Source organism: Corapipo altera, unplaced genomic scaffold (assembly GCF_003945725.1).
Source record: "Corapipo altera isolate COAL_440 unplaced genomic scaffold, ASM394572v1 62, whole genome shotgun sequence".
Classification (NCBI taxonomy): domain Eukaryota; kingdom Metazoa; phylum Chordata; class Aves; order Passeriformes; family Pipridae; genus Corapipo; species Corapipo altera.
In genome coordinates, this window is record NW_020884894.1 from 5,137,026 (window position 1) to 5,160,401 (window position 23,376).

Below are 23,376 nucleotides of genomic sequence, written 5' to 3' on the forward strand. Positions count from 1 at the left end.
TATCATTTCGTATCTCATCTCTTCTTATTAAGTTTACAGCAATATTAAAACAAGATTTGGGTGAATAAAGAACATAATATACTCCAAAATAGAGCACATATTCTTTGGAGCATTATAAATGCTCCTGTCTGCTTGAATGGAATTTTAATGGAACAACCCACTTTCTTAGGAGAAAAATAAAAAAAAAAAAAGATGACAGAAAATATTATCCTTTTCCAAAACCTTAATTAAACAATCTTGCTTTACAACTACCACAGATCACTCGAAGAACCGAGGGACTGTATCAAAGAAATAACTGTAAGAGATTAACAAATCACCTCTACTAATTCTTTCCACCAGTCAGAAGGTTTTTACAAATGGAAAGAAGTAATTTAAGGGGTGGAAAAAAAATCCTAATTCATATCAGTATTAAAATAAAGGCTGATTTTACTGTCTCTCTGGACATTTTGCTACTTTTGATCAGCAAGGCAAAGAAAAACAAGTTTGTGGTGTGAGAAAGGTATCAGTGAAAGGCTCCATCATCCAGAGACCCATTGAACTGGGAATGGGGAATTCTGAGCAGGAGACAGAAATAGTTGCCTGACATAACGTCTAAATTTCGAGGAGCACTAGGAAAAAGCCTCTGCTGCAAACACAGCCATATATTCTGTGCTCACAGCCAAGGAGCTGCTGGAATTCACTGTTTGCTCCCAAAGCAAATCTTCATCCGTGTCACTGCAGGGCTGAAAGGGGCACATTTGATCCTGTTATTATTGGGAAGCTGTTCCTTTATTGTCACACTTTGCCAAAAGCAGAAGTGACAAAAAAATACCATAAATATGAGATTTTGCTGCTGGAGATTTTTCTTACCTTTGCCTTCAGCAGAGATTGCTTTTTTCAGCATATAAAGACAAAAAAACCCCAAACCACTGTGTTGATGGATGAGAGTTAATAATAATTAGTAGATAAGGAAAAACTTCTTAAACAAGTTGAACTGAAAGGCACCTGCAAACTTTCTCACATGTCACCTCTTAGGTGCTACACTGAGATCTTGGATAGGACAAAGCATTATCATAATAAAATTAAAGGCATCAAAATTACAGCTGCTCTAAGACAAGATCAAGGACTTCACATAAAAGCAGAGCAAATTCCAGCAAGTAACAATCACATAGTGACTGATGGGGAATTCAATATAAAACTGAGCATTTTCCAAGGAGACCTTTGTTCTTTTACTGAATAGTAAACCAAAAATGGCTTTATAAACCTCAGACCCAAAAAGCCTCAGTGAACTTTAGTGGACACAGAACAAAGGGCAGCCTTGTCCATAATTTCCTATATTCACATTTTAAACTGCAGATTAACAACAATTAATGACCTTTGACGACTAAAACATATAAATATCTCCACAGCAAACCCTAAGTACACTAAACCAACTTCATATCTGCTTTATCACCAGAGTAGCAACTCCTTTCTTCCGCTTCTGATAATCCTGTTCCCTTCTTCCCTGTTTCCTTCCTTTCCCACAAACCCATCTAAATTCTGCCCTTAATCTACATATCAAACACACATATATACACATTTATATACATATAAACTAAATATTTCATTACATCTTTTTAGTCAGCAAAAATTATCACAAATTCTCCTTATAATACTAATATTAATTTTTTCAGAGATATTTTCTATTTTACTGATCATAAAGTAGCAGGTTTTTCCCTTAAGCTTTTTTTAACCCATACATATCTGTAAGTTTTAGGGCACTTCACTGCTTTAAAATGAAATTTCTCCATTTTCTTTTGCTAAAATACCATCTTCTTTAGCAAACTAAGTTTTCAGACCAAGAGTGTTGTGGTTTTGACGAACTACTTTGAGGAACGAAGTGGAGACATCTCTTGTATGAGACACCAAATTAAAGAGGATGTGCACAAAAATCTTGTCATTAAAATGCTTCTACTTAAATATAATTAAGTATTTAACCACTCTTACTTTATCATAAATAGTGTTGCCATATAAACTCTGTGTTTCCACAAAGAAACCGTGATTTTACCTGAAATTTCCACAAAACAAATGTTGTTTCCAAACAATTCTTTCAATTTTTGCTCCTAAAAACAGGCTCAGATCTGCAAGACTTCAGTAGAATTTAGTACAATTATTGAGGAAGTCTCAGTCAGAAATAATCATTTATTTTTTTCCAAATCCAATCAAGGAGTTTTTAGGTTCCAGCTGAATGATATCGCAGTTTTAATGTGATTATTGTTCTTCTGACAGTCATTTTTCTGTTTGTGTTATTCCGATAATAAAAAAAATATTGGAATTAATAGAACTCAAAGCCTTTCCAATCCTTCCTCTCTCTCCCAACCCCACAAGCACAAAGACTCTCACTCAGATGTTCTCTGTCCCCACAAAAAATACTTTCCAGGGGTGACTTCGGAGCAGTTCCTTTCTCCCACTTCGATTTCCTCCTCATTCCTTCCAGCTTCAGCAAATAGCTCAGAATCATCTTAATTCTACTGCCCTCTACTGCTGATAAATCAGGGATAGGGAAAAAACTTCCTACATTGTGTTAATTATTGCCTGAGCAACTTGAATAAAGAATTTTAGCATATTTAAATCTAGAACTTTTTAATTAAATGCATTATATGAAAATTACAAATTGCAGAAGATGATTCTTTTCTCTGTCTTGGATAATATATTATAACTGAAGTGGTTAATATTGATAGAAACTACAAGATCTATTCCAAAGGCAATTAAAAAGCATATTCAGAAAATATACATTTCTTTCCCAAAAAAATGACATCTGGAAAATGCACAAACAAAACAGAGCAGCAGCCAAGTTATTATGGAAATGTCAACAACATTTTTGTTTGTATAAGTGAAAATTATAACTGAGTTATGGATTCAATTTGACCTTAAAAAACGTGGTGCCCTCACCACAAAATTGTGAATGTCTCAATAATGATCAGGGACGTAAACAGAGAGACAAAACCCAGATCTCAACGTTGGTTTTGACTGTCCCACAGGTTTGTGGAGAATTTGGAAGGGGCTGCCAAGGCAGGTTTGGAATCACCATCCCTGGAGGTGTCCAAGGAAGGCCTGGATGTGGCACTTGGTGCTCTGGGCTGGGTGACAAGGTGGGGATCGGGCACAGGTTGGACTTGATGGTCTTGGAGCTCTTTTCCACCCTCAGTGATTCCAAGATCTGTGATTTCCTCGACAAACCAATCTATTTTCATTTCAATTTGATCCAGTCACAAATAAGATTCACTGGATTTTACGTGGGATTACCAGGATAGGGTTTTTTTCCCTCTGAACATTTGGAACCATTTCTTCCCCTTCTCCAGCCCTGCCAGATTTCTTGCCCTTCCCAAGACTCCAGCAGAGCCCAGGCCCAGGACAGATGTTTCAGACAGAGGTGATGAGGTTGTTTCTCCTCCTGAGCTCCACCACAGGCTCTATGGGGGTTAACCCAGACCTGCTCCAGACCCAGCTCCAACTCCTCCCAGGGCAGCACAGACAAACCCTGGCTGATCCATCCATCTCTATCCCAGCCTTCCAGGCCCAACCTCCCACCCTCAACTCTGCTCTATTTTCTCCATCACAAGCAGCTTTCCAAGGATATCTTTCCCAGTCATGGATCTGCTCTCCTACAATCGTTCCACACATGAGGATGCTTTCCCTTCTCCACAGCCTGAACCCTCCCAGCCCTTGGAGCTGCTATAAAGCTCAGAGCATCAGGCTCAGAGGAGAAGGTCAGGAGAAGATAAAACAATCCCTGCTCCATTCAAATTCCTCAGTAAACAGCAGGAAAACCCGTAGGAACCAGATCCCCTCCTTCTCTCTGTACCTATAACTCAGCAGTTACTCAGGGGTCTCACTGCACCTCTTTGATCACAAACTTCCCTGGGACAGACTTTTGTCTACAATTATATAAAATGCCAATTCTGCACATTTACTTCCTATACACACAGATCCACAAAAGCAGTTTACACTGATTGTTTTTTTCTACATGCTCCTTTGTCCTGAGTTCTCCCGTTTTTTCTACCTTACCTACAGATCCTGCTCCAAGTGAACTAAATGCTGCAATTCCTGTTAGTTTTTCATTCACTCAGCAGGACAAATTGTCAGCTCCCCAGAATATGAACAATCCTATTTGAGATTTTAAAGTACATTAACTTTTCAATTTAAGAACTAAGGCTATTAGTTGAAGACCATTTGCCTGGTGTCATTTTAATTAATGCCTAAATTGGAGAAACACTGGTCAGGAGATGAACAAATTGTCTGAAACGCAGGATCAAGGAATGGCCTTGGAATTGTCCTGTTCTACCTCTTTATATCCCTAACTTTGAACACTGTGGCAACACCTCACCTTGCGCAGGACACACACCGAACATCTCCTGGGATGTTCCAAGGAAGAAAAGGGAGAAAGGAAGGCAGGTAATCAGAGCAGACAAATTAGAAAACTTCTGGTAATTCATAAGGATCAAATGCAAAGTCAAAAAAATTCCCACTACTCCGAGGTTTCGAGTGTTGGTTAATATAAAGTCTAATTATTTTTGCAGTTTGGTATTTTTATTAAACGTGCACTGAAATATGAAACTCCCAGCTAATAGAACACATGTGGAGGTAGACAGAGCTCTTTTTGGAATGATTTCATTATTCCATGGACAGTGATGCCAGAAAAATAAAATCTAAGTTCAGTGCAACTACCAGGACAGACAAAGGGGGGGAAGTTAAAATCAAAGGGCAGAACTGTGCAGAGAAGCCAGGATTTAGTACCTGAACATCTGTGTCACCTTGGGGATTTTCCTGATAAAATTTCATGGTACATTAATGCCATTTTATGCCTTAGTTCACATGGAGTTTATAAATCTATGCTTTGCAGCCCCAGCTTCTTGTAAACCTTTCACTTGTGGTTGAGAGCAAAAAGCTCCATCAGCAGCAGGACCAAACCTCACCTGGGCAGAGGGAACACCTACACCTGCTCAGTGCACAGAACACATGGAAAACAGCAGCCTGAGATGAATTTTCAAGGGGAATATTTAGTATCCTTTAGCTAAGATTTAGTGCCACTGACAAGTATATATTAATCAGCTTAAAACACTCAGTAAGTGCCACAATATTCCTTGTTATCAATATCCCCCAGAGTCCCTTGGCTGGTGCATTAAAGTTCAAAACATGCAAGGAAAAGCCAATTTCCTGAAAAATAATGGACAGGTTGGAAAATTACAGGAGTTTTTCTTTGATCCCAGGTCCTGAACAGCTACTGGACTGTCCTGCCTCAAGTTACCCTGCCCCAGAGCCCTGACAGGTTTTTGTGCTCTTATCCTGCTCCCAGTGCCAAGGAAAATGGCTTAGTTTCAACTCCCCTTCTTCAACCACAAGCAGAGTTTAGTTTAACTCCTTATCCTTCGCAGTTTTACGAGCTCAGACAAACAAAGATCAGCTGATGAGCAGAAGCCACAGAGCTTGTGTAGCACAGGGATCATGTGAGTGCTGCTCACTCACTTCAGGGCCCAAACTGCTGATGAAGCTTTCAATAATTAATGCAGGAGGGAGCTAAAAATCCCCTAAATATTTGCTTGCTCCTATTTTATGGTCCACTGAAAAATAACCATTTTCCAGCAAATCCTTTTGGAGGAGTTTGAGGATTCCTGGGAATTTGCAGAGCCACCAGTTGAAGTGTGACAATACCTGGCTGGTGACGCTCAAGACACAAAATGCAGCTGAGTGCAGGAAATAAAAACAAAAAACCAGCACTTCACTATTTGTTTCTTCAAGGAAAGTTTAAAAGCAGAGTTCAGAGCACAGTTAGTTAAAAAAACCACAAAAATTGGATGTTAAAGTGATTTTCTACATACCCATGTACAGTCAACAACCACTTAGGCAGAACCAAGATTATCCCAAATATATATACTGTGTGATAGTGCAGATATAGATAACATGATGTTGATTTAAACAAAAAAAGGGCAATTAATCATGGTTTTCTTCCCTATCTGGTGTGCTCTCACACATTCTAACAATACACATATATCCATATATATGCACAGGCACACAAATTTACACATGAATAGATATTTCAAGGAGAAAAATAAAGCTATTAGGTTTTAATTAAAAGTAAATTCAACTTAATCTACATGCCTCACTCAGAGAGACATAAAACCACCCAATATTTGTCTTGTAAGAAGGTGCAATTTGGGCAGCAATATTTCACCATGAAAGAAAAAAGAATAAGCACTAAACCAAAAGTTCTGACACACAGGAAAAATCACCTTCCCCAGCCTCACTTCTGCAGAAGTACTGCTGATGAAAACCTCAGTAAAGAAGACTTAAAAGTGGTTAATTTTGCTGTTTTTAAACCCCCACACAAATCCTGTATGTGGTCAAAAGTTCAGAGTGTTGGGAGCTTCCCTGAGTTCCAAACCTTCCTGATGTCAGACTGTTCAATGCAGGGCAGGACTCGAGTTCTCCCCAGATGTCTCACAACTTATTCATATTCAACAGGATCAAAAAAATCCATAGCAAGTGGCCTGGCTTGAAAGCCTCTCACAGGAAGGTTTTTGTGCTGTGGGTATTTTAAGAGAGCTCAACATTCGGGAAAGTGTGTCTGAGATCAAATGGGAGCAATTTTGCTGCGACCTGACATGGAAATTCTGCTAATTTGGCCCTTCAGTGACTCAGCACTCCAAGTAAAAGCTGCTTTTTCTTCTCTCATGTGTGCATAAGCACCTAATAAAGCCATTTTATCAGCAAGAACAAAAGCAGATGGGAAAGATCTGTTTCTCCCAAGCCTCTCGATGTAATGAAAAAAAGAACTGCTTAAAAATCAGTAATAAATGTGGGGTTCTGAGTCCACATCTGGCCATGGGGACAGTGGAGAACAGAGACAAGAACACACTGTACACACCAAAATCAATCCAGTTCCTAAATGCAGGGGGGGAGAGGCCAAAGACGAGGAGGGATAAAACAGAGGGATGAAATATGTTGCAGGAATGATGAAATAATACAAAGACTTTTTGTATTTAAAATATTTCATGTGCATGTCATCATTTTGCAAGTTGTTTATTTCAACAGATTTTCCTCCTTAAAACAGCCACTTACAGTCTGGGATAATTCCAACAGCAACATTAAAGACCAAAGGAAATGCTGCTTAAACTCAGTTCTGTTCCTACCTGTCCATCTTGACCCACGTGAACTTGGTGTATCTGCAGGTTTCCCTGGAAAAAAAGAGCATTGACAATAAATAAAAATTGGGAATTTAAAAAAAGCTGCTTTATGCTGAAAAAAGTCTGTATCTCATCTTATTATTAAACAGCTTCAATATTAAGCAAACCTATTAATTTAGGAAGTCCTGAGGGTTATTTTGGCAATCCAGCTCCAATCCCATAGTCAGCTCTGCATCCACAGGGGATAAACAGATCAAAAGCAGGGAAGTGTCTCAGCACGGGCATATTTTGCTTTTTGGAAGCTACTACATAATGCATTTTAAGGTTAAGTTTCTCAGTGTTGTTTCTGAGGTAAAATTTTTGGGTTTCCTTATTTATACAAAACTGCAAATTTAAGTCAACCCCTTACTAAACTAGAATTAGAATTTAACACTTTATATGTATGGGGTGTTATTTACTAATTGTTTTTTGTTTTATCAAAATTCAATACCGAAGACTAACAATTCTATTACAGGAATTACATCTATCACAAAAAAATTCTCAATAATGGGAAGGATTTTAAAGAAAACTGTAGCTCCAAAGTCTAATAAGGAAATCTTTACAAAATGAAGGTTTTATTCATATGCTCAGAGATGCCTTTCCAAAAGCACAATTGGATTAAGGAAAACCAGCTTCCCAAGCAGTGAAATAGCAGATTTCTTGGAGGAAAAAAAAAAAATCCCAATTCTTTGATTTGCATGTTTTGGGCAGTGTCTCTTCCTGGCAGCTCCTGCTCTCATTTGAAGCTGTACGTTGGAATAAATTAAAGCCCAGATGTTTTCAAATGCAGCCCTTGAAAGTCTTAGAGACACAAACAGCCAATGGACACAGGGGGTGCCTGAACCTCAGGATCAATCACAACGGGATCTGCTGAATCAGAATTTTTTTAGTGGTTTTTTTACCCAAAACTCCTTCAGTTTTATTGTAGCACACTTTGCATTCCTTCAGACCCAGAGTATTTTAATCCCTTTTTATTTCTCTCAAGACAAGCTCTTCAAAGGAGAAGCCTTTAACTCTAATATTTATAGAATATTTATGATAATATTTATTCTTCAAGAGCTGCCTGTGTTAACAATATTCCTTCACAAAGTGGTTTTATGAGATGTGATTTGGGTACTTTGGAAGTGGATTAAAATAACCCACATTCAGATATTCTTAACAGTGAGGAAAAACCTCTACAGGGAAATGGTACAGATTAAAACTGTTGTTTAACCTTATTTTTCTATTCCTTCTTTATTCAAACAAAGAACACAGAAATCTAACAGCAGTTTTAGCAATTAGGAGTATCTAAATATTCTTAAATAACCAACAATTGCAGTCCCACACAGGTAAATTCACCTGGCTTTGAGAGCTGGTTTGCCTGAGTCAAAATTGGGGGGTTCAGGACTGAATTTATCCATTTCCATTCTACTGAACTATTTTTATGGAAAAAATTAAAGAGTGTAAACACTGCAGTGCCAAATTAGTTAGTCAGTAATGAAGGTAAGTTGATTCTGCAAAATCTCTTTCTAGATGGTAGCTGGAATTTTCTCCAACTCCTGTTCAACAGTTCCCACATGCAAAGACACTGAGTATTCTGGACACATTTAGTTCATAAACCTAAATAAAATAATTTCATTTTAATGGCAGTGCAAGCAGCTAAACTGATTTCCTCTAGTATTCTGTATTAAATTTCCAAAGACCACCAGTTTTATACAACAATCATTAGTGTAACACACCCAGAGCTAGTCAAGGAGGATAAAACTCCCCAAATCCCAAAACAAACAAAAAACCACCCCCCCCAAAAAAAAAACCAAACAGAGAGAAATAGCAGGTTGCATTTAACACCCTAAAGCACATTTCATTCTGGTTCCACCACATCCTCTCACTTTACTCAGATTTCAGAGGTGCAGTTTTGGAATCAGGGCCCCGAATGTGCTCCAGGGCACCCAAACTTTTGCTCACCTCACTGTCCTGTGTGATCTGGACCTGCTCCCCCTGGGGCACTTGGGCTATGTGGAGATGGCCCTGTGGGATCCACAACAAAAGAAAACACCAAGGAGCATCAGAGGAAAATCAGGACTAGAGGAAGCAGCTACTACCTTGCATCAGCACAGCTCAAGGTATAGAAGCAAAGTGTTTATTCAGTGAAAACCATTAGAAATAGCTGTAAAAAATAAAGTGCAACTGTATTTCCCCCTCCTTTTATGTCAAACATAAGCAGAGTGACTTTGAGCAAAGAATGGTTCATTTTCACTGAAGGAGGAAGAAAACAGGCATAATAATAAATAACATTTATTGCAGTGAATTTCTCTATGGCAAAGGATCTGTGCTTTTGACTGACACACAAAGCTTGGGGCTGACTTGGTGACTGAAACATTAATCCAATTTAAAGACCTTGCAAACTCAGTTCTTTAAACAGGTACAGTAAGACTGAATATCCCTAAGAGTGAGGCGTTCAAAGGTATCTAATCATCCATGGATTTGTGTACACTCACACAGTTCTGCTGGATCCCAGACCATGCCAAGGACTCTCAAACTGCTGGGATTTTGGAAGAATTCATTAATTTGAACACAGTTACTGCCCTAATAGTGTTAATCTTGTTAATACTTTACATTGCTGACCATAGTCCCCACTCCAGACTGGTACCAAGCCTATCCTCTGATCCAAACAGGGATAAGAGTGGATGGAATTCCTTATGCATCCTGACTAGCCCAGCCAAGTCTTTGCTCCTGTGATTTACCTGAGATTGGATTCTAAATAACCTCCTTGAGGGTTTCTAAGGCTTTGTGTTCATTTTAATATGCCTGCATGAGATTAAAGATAATCATTTGGAATTCTGTCAAAGGCTCTTCTGATTTTATAACACAAGAACAATTGCATGTGATTTTCAAAGACACACAGATCCCTCTATTTCAAACAGTTTCATTTCCTTTGGAAGGAAACTATCTATTTATAGGGAGAAAAAACACTCTGAAAGTCTCACTCTGACAATAGGGGCTGTATATAAAATTAGAGCACTGCCCAGTTTGTGTGCAGATTAAAATCACCTTCCCCTCCTTAACATGGAGCTCTCAGGGCTCCCAGGAAAAAGCCTGGAGCATTTGGAGGATCCATTTAGAGTGGGTTTAAGTATAAGGAATCCCTTCTGGCTGGAGGACGGGGAGAAGGTGATTTTATTCACCTTTTTATGACCAAAAAAAACCTGCTCACTCATCTTTTGCAGACACAGAATCGGTCCTCAAGGACAGTCCTTCTCTAATACTGATTTTTTAATATATATTATAAATAACTACTACATTACTAATGACTCTTAGCCTGATCTATATGTGTTATTCCACAGAACTGAAAAAACAATGCCATTTTCTCCTGTTTCAACCTCTATATATCTAAATTATGACATTTAGAAAGTGGTTGTGGGTCAAACCACTGGATTTCACAAGCAATTTAAAGGATCATTAACGAGTCTGGAGCTTTTAATGAGGCAAATTTGCATCACTTACACCTATAAATGTAACCACTTTGTCTATTATATTCATGTATTTCATATAATTTTCCCTTCTACCTTGTCTTTCAAGACTTGAAAAATGGTTTACAGTCATCAATTATATCTCATAGGAAGATCCATTGAGGAATCAAGAAGATTTAAAATCCATAGGGAAACCAAGAGACAAGGAAATTCCCATGGTTATACTGGAAAGTTATGACAAAAGTGAAGTGGAAGCGGAACTTTTGCACCCAGCTCCTGCAGAAAGAGCATTATTTCACTGAGGACACTTTTTAAAAATAATTTTAAACGAATTTTAATTGAAGTTTGAATTTCAAACAATCCTTGTATCAAACCATGGGACAGAAGGACTAAAGTGAAGGTGGGTTTTTTCGGAGGACACTAAAACCACGTACAGAAATAATCACAGCCTGAGATGTGTCTCAGGCTTAAAAAATGTCAATATTTATAACTTTTACTTATATACACGTAGCTAAACGAATACACATGTAAAGGTTCAGCCAACAGATGTTCAAAACCAGCTGAGAATGCAGTTTTACAGAAAAATAAATAAATAAATGCATTTCTGTTGTGTAATTCATAGCTAAAACCAACTCTGGTGTGTAAACCCTACATTTCGTAGGGCTGCTGGTGCCATGGCAAGTGCAGGAAAACAGGTAAATTCTATAAAATAATGAAGGTGCATTTATTTGCTATAATTGTGTGAGCAAATCCTGCAGGAAGAGTTTTGTCAAATAATTTTTTTTCCCCATAAGCCTCCAATGTTTAGTTACTGAAAATCCTAAGTGAGGGTTAAGTTACTATTTAAAAATAAAATATTAAATTGCAACTGAAGCAAAGTTTGCAAGAAATTAGAGGGTTTAAATGGAGGGATTTAGAAAAAGCTGAGGACATACTACTTGGACTTGTCCATCCTCTCCTATCTGGTGGATCTGGACCTGCTGGGCATTGGCCAGGGCGTAGTGAAGGGCCTGGGGCTGGTTCTGCTGGATCTCATTGGAAGCTGACACTGAACTCTGGGATCCCTCTGGAAAAAAGAGACAAAAATCCACCATTATTAGATGTGTACATCCCATCCCAGTGGCCACACAACTATCCACACCTAAAACCCACAGAAAACAAATTTAACCATCATTTATATTCATATTCTTCTGCATGTTCGCTGCACAATGTGCACGTGCTACAAATTCCACAGGAATTCCAAAGGCTGGTTTATCTCTGTGAAAGCTCTAATTGTGTTAATGATGTGAAATACAGAATTCCAACCACAGTACTTCTGCAGGAACTGAGGAAAACACAAGAAATCCATGTTTTTGCTGCCTGTTGGACACACACCTTTAATACCTCACGTTTGATGAGCAGGTAACTACAGAATGTTTAGAATTCCTTAAATATGGTCTTGTTCTTACTGTGCAATTCCAGTATTTCCTGCACTGCTGTACAATGGAAGTTTGCTGTACAGAATTCTGGATGGGATTAACAAATTCCAGTTGGCCAAAAAGTCCTGGACTGAGTATAAAGCCTGTCCCATCATCCAAATAAAAATGGGATTTGTTCCCATTCAGATGCTCCATTGCCAGTGGCTTTGTCATGGGTACTGAAAGGAACAGACACTCATGGAATCTCAGAATGGTTTGGGTTGGAAGGGACCTTAAAGTTCATCTCATTCCATGGGCAGGGACACCTTCCACTATCCCAGGTTGCTACAAGCCCCATCCAACCTGGCCTTGGACACTTCCAGGGATGGGGCAGCCACAGCTTCTCTGGGCAACCTGTGCCAGGGCCTCACCTCCCTCACAGGGAAGAATTCCTTCCCAATGTCCCATCTAATCCTGCTCTCCAGCAGTGGGAAGCCACTCCTGCTCCTCCAGATCCTTGTCCAAAGCCCCTCTCCAGCTCTTTTGGAGCCCCTTTAGGCATTGGAAGAGGCTCTAAGATCTCCCTGGATCCTTCTCTCCTCCAGGCTGGACAAAGATCTTTACTAAGCCTCCGTCTTTCTCTTTTTCTCCCATTTTCATTACTTCTCATTTTCTGTATTTTTTATTTTACAAATGGCTAAGAAAGGCCTCTGTGATTCAGCTGCTTCTCCAGGTTTCCCAAGAATCCATTCCCTCCTGATTTTGTCTTTCCATTGTGCTTCCCAGTCTCTCACTGTGTAATTGAATTGAATTGAACTCGACTTCTACCAAACCACAGTGTCCAAACACCTAATCCTTCATTTATAATGAGCATTTATTTTCTGATTAGGAAAGTTATGCAAAGAGTAACAAAGCAAAATGAGCTGCAGCAGATAAATATATACATTATATGCACATACTGAAATACATTTTTAACTGTAAATCCAAAAGTCCTTATTTGTAAGTCATTTTTTGCTTCACAAGCCAGAAATTATGGTGCTTTTCAGAGGTGGGAAGAGGACCCATAGCCTGAATAGAATCCCACTGTACATCTCACGTGGTCACCTATAAATAGATTTTACTTTGGCTTCACTGCAACAACCTCAGTTGGTTTTTTTCTTTATTTTGTTGGATTTTTTGGTGTTTTTTAGTTCTTAGGAAGAAAGAAGAGAGAGGACTCACCAGTGTCTAAAAACAAAACATCCTTTCTGAGTATTGTTTTTCCCCTCTACATCTCTGAGCAGACAAAAGGAATATTTATCCCTTTTTAAACATTCCCCATTAAAAACAAACACAAACATGAGGAGCACACACAGCTTGAAGAGAGGATGTGTCAGCACTCATAAATCACAGTCCTGTAAAGCATCGAGCCTCACATCTACAATTTTGATCTCTTAGAGCATCCCTGGCACAGAGAAGCCACAGCTGAGCTCCTGCTCTGAAGTCTTCCACTAATTCCAAAGGGGTAAGTTCAACATGAACCAAACAGCTTTTGTAGTGCTACCTTATCCATGGAATTCCCAAAAACCCCTCTGCTAGATGGAATAGCTTTGGAGACACCCATACTGACTACTCCAATACAGAGAAAAAACAACTGCAGAATATTCCTTTCTCTCAAGTTGAAGTTGGACCCTGGTCTGGTGGAAGGTGTCCCTGCCCATGGCAAGAGGTGGAACGAGATGAGATTTACGGACTCTTCCAACCCAAACCACTCTGGCATTCTATGACTCTTTCATGTTTTCCATTTCTTTGCTGCTTGTGCTTATGAGTCAAAGAAAATTAAGGCTGAGTGGGTCTTCTCAACCCAATGGTCAAGAATTGGCCAAATGATCCCACTGAAGTGGTTTCTTCTGTCACATTCTCAGTGCCAACCCTCCTCAGACACTGTTGAGCAAGGTTGGATTTCCCAAAGGTAATTTTTAACTATTTAAAGGATACATGTTTAATTCTCAGCTAAAATCAGTTTTAAGACAAAGGTAAAACCTTAAGCCTTTTTAATTCATTCCTATTCTACTTCATATTTAGCAGTTGAGCATCTGGGTTTTCATTTTCACAGAATCACAGGTTGGAAAAGACCTTTAAGATCACCAAGTCCCACCATCAGCACCATGTTCACCACCATCCATGTCCCAGGTGCCACATCCACATGTTTTTTGAACAATTCCAGGGATGGGGACTCTACCACTGCCCTGGGCAGACTATTCCAATGCTGGACAAACTTTTCCTTTCCAGGAAGAAATTTTTCCTGATATCCAACCTAAACCTTCCTTGAAGCAACTTGAGGCTGTTTCCTCTCGTCCTGTCACTTGTTCCCTGGGAGAAGGGACTGGCACCATTTTGGAAGTGGGTGTGGGGAGGACAGATTCTATGGCAGAGGGAATTCCTGCTCAGTGTCCTCATGGTTTCTACCTATAAAGTATTTTCCTAGTGCAGAGGCCTCCCAGCCTCACACTTCAAACCAGGATTTCTCTCCTTGCTTTCTGGTTGTGCAGTCCCAGCAAGGAAAGGTTAATGGATAAATCAGAAATCCTCAAACCCAAAAAGCAGGACAAACCCCATCCTAGAACAATGGAAATAAACCTGTGCACTGTAAATCATTATCTCCCCCTGGTTCAGCCAGGGCTAAAACCTCCAATATTGTAAAAAACCTTTGAAGATTTGGCTGCACATCCATTTTGCTGTGTGACACCTCAGCACAGGCTGAGCACTTCAGCCTAAATCTCCATATAAATCCCAAAGTCAGAGAACTAATTAAAAATTCCAACATGGAAAACTGTGATAACAGCTTGAACAATCTTAAGAGAAATTAAAAGAAAGGAAGAAGGCACTTTTCAATTAATCCTCCTCCCAAACCCCTCGTTTCCTGCGGCCCTCCCTCCACACACTGCTGAGGTTTTAAAAGGAAGATCCAGTTAAATTCTCATGGCAGCCACTCTGGTTGGAGAAAACATGAGGAAAACATACATTAGGTACTGAAATGTTGGCTCCAAGAGCAGAGCAACCATTGCAATCTACACCTCAATTCCAACCAAAAGCAACAGCAGAACCAGCTAAAATAAGGAAAACCAAGTTCTCCATAAATATGTCTGCTTGATGCAACCCATAAATCCTGTGGCTACTGTAACAATTAAATGTGAACAACTTCAATCAATATTTTCGGGGGTGAAGGATAAAGAAGGAATATCCATTTGTATTTTCCTTCCTCAGACACGCTCGTTTGCAAATCTGTTTCTCTTGACCACAATCGTTGGATTTCAACACCAAACTCTCCTAAGGCTCCATAAGGGACTCTGGGCTCAGCCTCCTGCTTTTCCGTGTCATTTGTACAGTTAATTTTTCCATATGATACCAGAGCAGAGAGGAAATCTGTTGCCATTTTGACCATGACTCAAATCAAAGCCACGTGCTGCTCCAATTGTTAATCACAACAAGCAGAAAAAGCCTCAAAGTTTTTGACATGGCCAACGAGTACATGAGAGTGAAGCTGAAGAACAATCCTCTTCTGATGTAATAATTCAGAATTATTTATTATGTGTGCAATAATTCATTTTAAAAAATAAAAAAAAAATCACAAAATAGACGAAGTTGAAGTGACCACAGATCCTCTAAACCAATGTCCTTCCTCAAACCATGGGCAGTCAAAACCAGTTTCTTTGAACTGAATCCAGGTGGATTTTGACTGTCTCAAAGAGGTGGTGGCAATCAAAATTCCTCAGAGCCAGAGAAACCAAAGTCAGGTCAGAGGCAGATGAGCTTCAGGCTGCTCTATTTATTTTTTTTTTTTTAAATAAGGCAAATTAATTGCTGCTAAAAACCAGCTCTGAAAATCCAAGTCTCCCAATTCCTAGGGGAGGATGTCCAGCAGTGATCACATGGATTTGAGAGTATTTCAGAAGTGTCCAAGGCCAGGCTGGACAGGGATTGGAGCCACCTGGGCCAGTGGAAAGTGACCCTGCCTATGGCAGAAGGTTGGAATGGGAAGTGCTTTAAGGCTCCTTCCAAACCAAACCATTCTGGGATTCTTTGAATAGAATATGCAAAAACTACAATTCTATATCCCCACATCCTTCCCAGTGAAACCTGACACAGGTTTTCTTCTGCAACAACCACAGCAGGGTGGAGACCTGCCCAAGAGCACCTGGAAGCTGGACTTTAAAGCTGTACCAGTGGAAAAGGCAGTTTCTCAAGTAGCTGAATTTCAGAGTGTTCAAGGCTCACCTTAAATTGCCCCCTGAAACACACTCCCATAAAAACTGTCTGGGTTCATACAGAACACTTTCCAAAGCCATATTTGACAGGTCTGTTGTCATAACTGTGAAATACAGACCTCCTTTACTTCAGAGCTGTGAAATATTACTGCGAGCTGGCAGCAGGAATTCTGCTCCCTCCACTGTACAGGGGGGATAATCAGGAACAGATGCCTGGGAATTCTGAAACTGTAAGTCCATTGAGGGGGTTTCAGGGATGTCAAACCACAGTTCCTGAGCAGTTCCTGGAGCTACCTGAACACAGAGGTGGAATTACAGCCCTGTCATGCCACCTTTCAAAACATGTGTGAATCTACATTGTCTCTTCCATTTCTTTTCCAAATATCCTCACTGAGCCTCTCAACCTGCTCTCCTGTTCCTCCTCTTTCTCCAGGTGAAACTCCTGCTTGGGTTTGGGTTGCAAATTCACTTTTCAAAGGACCACCTGATTTTGCAAAGTGCTCTGTTTTTATAAAGTGGGTCTGTTTTTTCCACAGTGGGTGAATTCATCTCCCACCTTTCCAGCTTCCTAGAAAATGATGCCAAAGACATTCTGAGGGAGAGCAATATTTTCAAGAAAATTACCAAAAGCCTCTGACTCCATGGGAACATTTTCAGACACTGTTACCAAAGGCAGCTGTTCCTGTTATTGCCTGGACTCTGCTTTTGACTGCCCATCTGGACAGCCCTGCCAAGGACATGCCAAGATGCCTCAGCTGACCTTCAGCATCATCAGGACCAAAGACATCCCTACAAGGACATGCAGTCACCTCTTTGCTCTTTAGGGGACTTGGGAGATGAGATCCCTGCACAGAGAGAGATGTAGGTGCCATAAAAACAATCCTGGGGATTGCTGGACCACAGGCACACCACCAAAAATGCCAAAGTGGCTCTTGCAGAAACACCTCATCTCCCACCTTCTCAGACAGCACACACTGAAATCCCACAATCCTGGAATGGTTTGTGTTGGAAAGGACCTTGAAGCTCATCCTGTCCCAACCCTCTGCCATGGGCAGGGACACCTTCCACTAGACCAGGTTGTTCAGGAGTTAATTCAGGTGGTCTTGTACCCATGGAACATCTTACTCACAAATTAATTTAGTGGAATTAAGGGGAAAAATGAGTTTTCAGCTTAACCACAATAAAAGAACCCACCAAAATTTATCTTATGGCCTTCTGAAGGCAGGAACTCACTGAGCCTAGCCTGTGTTTTCCATCTCTACACTGGTGTCTCCAAATCTCCAAAGCAGGAGATTAAATAATAGTTTTTAATAATAAATCTCAACACCACTCAAAGGGTGCAGTCTAATGAGCACAGGCCCCTAATATCCACTTATTCTAAAATACTGATTGCTAAGAGACTGAAAATAAAGATCCCATCAACATATAAGGCTTATGGTTATCATTAGGTTGATTAGTTGTTTTAATTTGAGGATTTTGGATGTGATTCCCTGTTCCAGCACATAAAATTTTCCATTGAAAGCAGATTTTGGCTTTCTTTGCATGAGATACAGTGGTTAGTGTTAACATGCAACCAAAAATTTTATGCAGGCAAATAAACTTCCTTCCTTTTCCTTGGGCTCCCTTCCAAACCCCTGGTTTTAATATCTAATGTACAAATGTCCCATAACGCTGCTTTATATTAAAAGCAGGAGCCAGAAATGTCCTCCGAGAACACTTCTTGGGTCAGGGTTTTTCAGTTGTTATTATTATTCCTGCCTCCATACCTACATGGAAATACAGAATCACCTACAACATATTTAATTCCTTCAGAGGAAAATCCTTCAGGAACAACCTTTAGCACGTCCACTGCCTGGTGTGAAAGATTCAGTCACTGACTCCTCTGAGGAACAACAATTGCAGCAACATCTTCATTTGCTACTCAAAGAACTGAGCGGGGTGAAAATAAAACATATGAGAGCACAAAGCTGCATGAGCTGAATTTTTTAGTTAACACATGTGCAGGAACTGAAAGAGAGCAGGGTTAAATGAGATATTAGGAAAAAACCTGTTTATTGTGAGGGTGGTGAGGCCCTGGCACAGGTTGCCCAGAGCAGCTGTGGCCGCCCCATCCCTGGAAGTGTCCAAGGTCAAGCTGGATGGGGCTTGGAGCAACCAGTGGAAAGTGTCCCTGCCCATGGCAAGATGATCTTTAAGGTCCTTCCAACCCAAAGCATTCCATGATTTTTTGACTGTATGTTCTCAGCATCTCAGTGAGGCTAAACACTCGCATTAACATTGAGGTATAATGAAAAACAAATGGAATTTATTATCACTGCAAGTTTTCCTTTCACTTGGGGTTTGATTGGCTTTGGGGGGGTGTTGGTTTGTTACCTGAACCACTGTAAGAGGATGATGAAGGTGTTCTTCTGGAAAAGCTTTTCACAGCCAGGCTCTGCCCCCTCTGCTTCCTCCTCCACGCTGTCCTGCACTTGGAGTCGATGCTCTGTTTGATGCGGTACCAGTCGGACTCTGTGATGCCAAACTTGTAAAACAGGTGGCCTGGAATTACAAAGAAAAGAGGCAAAAATCGGCATAAACCTGTATTTCCAGAGAATTCCAAGAAGACACACCCAGTCCCACACACAAGGTGAACGAAGGATCATTTTAGAACTGCCCACATTGCCTAAAGGAATACAGTGACCTCAACAAAGACCCCCAAAGCTGTACAGTGGTATGATTAAAACAAAATTTATTCCCCAAGTTCAGTAATCATACATGCACAGTTCTGTCTGTCCATGGAATTTTATAATCTGCCCTTCCATCCACGGGAGCTGCACTGTTACATCCACACTGTGCAACACTGACAGAGGATCCAGCACTCTGAAGCCAAAACTGGATACAGCTTTATTTCTCACTGATATTGCCCCACAATAAGTTTGATAAGCAGGAGACCATATAAAACTCCTATTAAACCAAACAAAAATAATAAAATCTTTTAAAGTTCAGCTCAAAATTGATCAGACTCCAACAAAAACAACACAAAACGAGACCTTTCTGCAAACGTTACTCCTGGAATTAAGTCATTTCAAGAGCCACATGATGCACTTTGTAGCCTTTGGTGTTAAGTTGCCAAAGTGTTCCATAAACACAGCGCTGACTCAGGAGCTGAGCTGAGCCTTGGGAAGCAAAGCTCACCCAGACTGAGCCCTGCTGCCAACTCAAACCAGTTTTATCACCACGTGCAGCCCCTGAACCTGAAGGGAAAGCCCAGATACACCAGGACCAGAGAGAGAAAATGATTACGACAAGAACGACTTGGTTCAACATCTGCACAAATGGCTTTAAAAGTGGGAAGGAAACATGTTGAGCAGTGTCAGCTGCCTCGAGGTCCTCCTGTATTACTACAGACTGTGACCATTTCAGTGTGAGCTTCAGAGGGGTTTGGATTTTCTTAAAAGCATCAATACTACAACAAATTCATAATGCTCATGTCTGCAGAAAAAAAAAAAAAACAACTGAAAAATCCAGTCACTGTCTGCCCATATAAGAAGGAAAGAGAGGATAGGGGGGGACTTTTTGCATGGGCAGATAGTGCCAGGACAAGGGACAATGGTTTTAAACTGCCTGAGGGCAGGGTTAGATGGGATATTGGGAAGAAATTCCTTACTCAGAGGGTGGTGAGGCCCTGGCACAGGTTGCCCAGAGAAGCTGTGGCTGCCCCATCCCTGGAGGTGTCCAAGGCCAGGCTGGACGGGGCTTGGAGCAACCTGGGATAGTGGCAGGTGTCCCTGCCCATGGAATGAGATGAGCTTTAAGGTCCCTTCCAACCCAAACCATTTTAGGTTTCTATAATTCTATGAGGTTCAAAACCCCTGAATTCAAGCAGATCTATTTTTAACAGTCTCTAAAACTGTGCTTCTAAACTTCTCAGATTCAGATGTGCAATCCCACAGTTAAACAAGCCAAAGCCGTAACAGGAGCTTTTGCTCAACATAACAATGCTTGAAGTGTCTCTAAAATTCTTATTTTCTTTTTGGTATCAGTTCCTTTCATACCTTGCAAAGTAAAATAATCTTTTCCACTTACTGAGCTTTCAGTCTTCCTCTCAAATGGGATCCTAATCCTGTGAAGTACTTGCTTAAGCTGTTGTATATAGAATATATAGAACAGGACATGCTCTGTGACTGCAAGACAAATGATTTGAAGCCTGGAGCCACAAAATTCCAGGTCTGCACAAGCTAAAAGCTTCATAGTTTCCTCTGTATTACAAATGAAACCAGAGTCCTCAGAATGTGAAAGCTGCAGTTACTGAGCTTAACAGAGCCAAGTGGAGAACTGTACCTTTTATGGCATCATTTCTGAAATATGTTGACTTTTGATGCTCTGAGTTTTTTTGTAGATCTGTTTAAGAAGCCATTTGAATAAAGGAGAGAATATACAGGGGGGAAAAAGACTGGCCCCCAAAGTGCCTCAAAGACCCATGGTTTCTCATTTTAAAGTGACAGTAAGAACTTTACAACTCTTGTTGTGTCTCCAAAAAGGGGGTGGAAGTAGGAAAGGAGGAAAATGGGCTGAAATTACCATCTGCTGCTGTGCAACAGTTCCCTTTCCATAGGTGTCAGCAAAAGGAAAGCACATTCCATATTCTAAATCCTGAGCCCACGTTTCTCAGCCTGATCTATTATTAATGTGCATTACACAGAGAAATGGGCTCAGAAATGTTTGCAGGGATGTCCAATAAAAATAGTTGTGCTTTAACTCTTCACCCACCCTCAGCTGTCAGGATGTACAAAAGCACTTGTGAGTCCCACATAAAACACAATCATGTGCTCTGTGGTTAGTTTGGGAAAAAAAAGTCCATATTTCATCCATAAGTACATTTTAATGACTTTCACGTTGTGCTGCCCTGGTTAGAGAAGTGACTGGTCAAATGTAGTCAGAGGAAACTCTCAGAGAAAAGCTGTCTGGTTTGGAATTTTAACTATTACAGTGTAATCCCTGGGATATTCCAGGATGTCACTTAATTCTAGGAGAAATCAAAAACAATATCAATTATTTGGGACAAGAGATCATCAGGTGCAGTGAGATGTTCATACTCAGGTCTCCCGGCATGAGGAAGATGACGAGCCAGAGTTGTGACATAAAACATCCCAGAAATTACTTTATCAAGAGAAGGCAGGAAAAGACCTTCTTCACATGGAAAGAGAGTAGGTTTGGATTAGACATTGGGAAGAAATCCTTTCCTGGGAGGGTGGGAGGCCCTGGCACAGGTTGCCCAGAGAAGCTGTGGCTGCCCCATCCCTGGAAGTGTCCAAGGCCAGGTTGGACGGGGCTTGGAGCAACCTGGGATAGTGGAAGGTGTCCCTGCCAATTGAGGGGGTGGAACGAGATGAGCTTTAAGGTCCCTTCCCACTCAAACCATATCATGATTCTACCCTCTGATCACAAACACTATAATTTAATCAATGTGATAAGGAATGGTCATAAAGGGTTTACCATTCCCTTCATGGAAAGAACATGGCTCCAGAGAAAAGCCCAGAAAACAGGTAACAAGCTAAACAGGGCAGAGTCAGAAAAGATTTTAGACTACAGAGATCTAAAGCATCAGGCAGATTTTCTATTTCTTTCCCTTAATTCCTCAAATTCCCACTTGCTGTTAACAGCAATCAAAGGTGTAAAACTGGTCCAGACAACCAGTGCTGTTTGCACTGATTTTTACCCCAATTGCAGGCTCAGCCACAGCAACTGCACATACAAATTAGGCATCAAAAATTAGTCCTTAAGTCCAAAGATAGTTGATAAAAAGGTTCAATAAATTTCAGCAGTAAAATCTGTGAAGTTGGGATCACAATCTAAAATGTTATTCAGGTCTTGAGCAACCACACTTCCTCACAGTCCTCCAGTGACTGAAGGAAAATAAAATGTTAACGACAGTGGAGTAGTTTTGAAGCAGATAAAAAGTTCACCATGACATTAGAAATGTGATTTACCTGCAGTGGAGAAGGACATCCTGAAAACATGTGCAAACAATCCCGGAAAAGCAAAGCGTGCTGCCTCTGTTCCCTATCCATAAACGATCCCAGGCGGGGGAGCTTTCAGCTGCCTCATTCCCTGCACGTCAAACACCCAAACACTAAAGCAGGATATTGGAAATGAGATGTTTAACTTGGGGAAGCCCATAGCAGAAAAGGCAGGAATACCTAAGTGGGAAGGGATTTGACTTTTTCGGACCATTTCCTACCCAAAAGCAGCACAAACGCTGTGTTTTTAAACAGCAAAGTGTCTCTGGGCCACAAAACACACATAAAAAATACATTCAGCAACATAATTCAGCACTTTGACAAAGAGATGCCCATTAAAGAAGGGGGAAGTGCAGGATTTAGGTGATTTAAGGCTGGCTGACTGTGATTTTAGGGATCTTTTCATGCAGGGTAAGGGATTGTTGCTGGTAACACTCAAAACAATGGATGTCCTTGTTTTTAAACACTAAAGGGCCAAAGTTCACTTTTTTTTAGGAATCTCACTTCCTAAACAAAGCTTTCTAAGAAAACACACCAGAGACTTTCAAATAGTTCAGTTTTTTAATAAATTGCAAGAGTTTGAGAGATTTCCATAAAACAAGGTTGATCCTGGGAGTTTGGGAGACTAAAAGGTCTCCACAGGGAATTCATGGAGACACGAAAAAGGAGAAATCAGAAGCCAACAATCCAATCTCATCCAGCAAAAGCTCAGGAAGAAGACAAACATGCATCAGGAAAATTTAAAAAGTCAGCTTTAAAAGCCAGCAGGTGCATCAGGCTGAGCTTTTCCTTCCACATCCTGGATTAGAAACACAGGGAGAGCTTTGGGGAAGCTCCTATAAAATTAAAAATACTGACAATATTTAAAATAAATCTTTCTCTGGTTCAAAAGAAAAAAAAAGGCTTGAAAATTCAAAGGAAAAAAAGCTTGGAAATGCAAAGGAAAACCTTGGAAATGCAAAGGAAAAAAGCTTGGAAATGCAAAGGAAAAAGAGCTTGGAAATGCAGTGAAGATGATCTGGTACAAACACAGGGATTGTCAGCACCGATGTTGGACACGATAACACATTCCCAAACTTTTGGGGCATCTAACGTACAAA

At 40.4% G+C, this 23,376-nt stretch overlaps 1 protein-coding gene across 4 annotated transcripts in view; it reads right to left on the reverse strand.

Annotated features, from left to right (window-relative positions):
• Positions 1-23,376, reverse strand: part of BANP (BTG3 associated nuclear protein) — a 117,262-nt gene that overhangs the window by 45,852 nt on the left and 48,034 nt on the right. For 3 of the 4 annotated variants that reach the window (XM_027646459.1, XM_027646460.1, XM_027646461.1), the window contains 4 exons: positions 18,648-18,815; positions 11,566-11,696; positions 9,126-9,197; positions 7,149-7,193 (listed from right to left, as the gene is read on the reverse strand). In XM_027646459.1, the coding sequence (XP_027502260.1) occupies positions 7,149-7,193; positions 9,126-9,197; positions 11,566-11,696; positions 18,648-18,815 (416 nt within the window). The remainder of the gene's footprint in view (positions 1-7,148; positions 7,194-9,125; positions 9,198-11,565; positions 11,697-18,647; positions 18,816-23,376) is intronic. The other variant, XM_027646462.1, reaches the window with a different exon arrangement.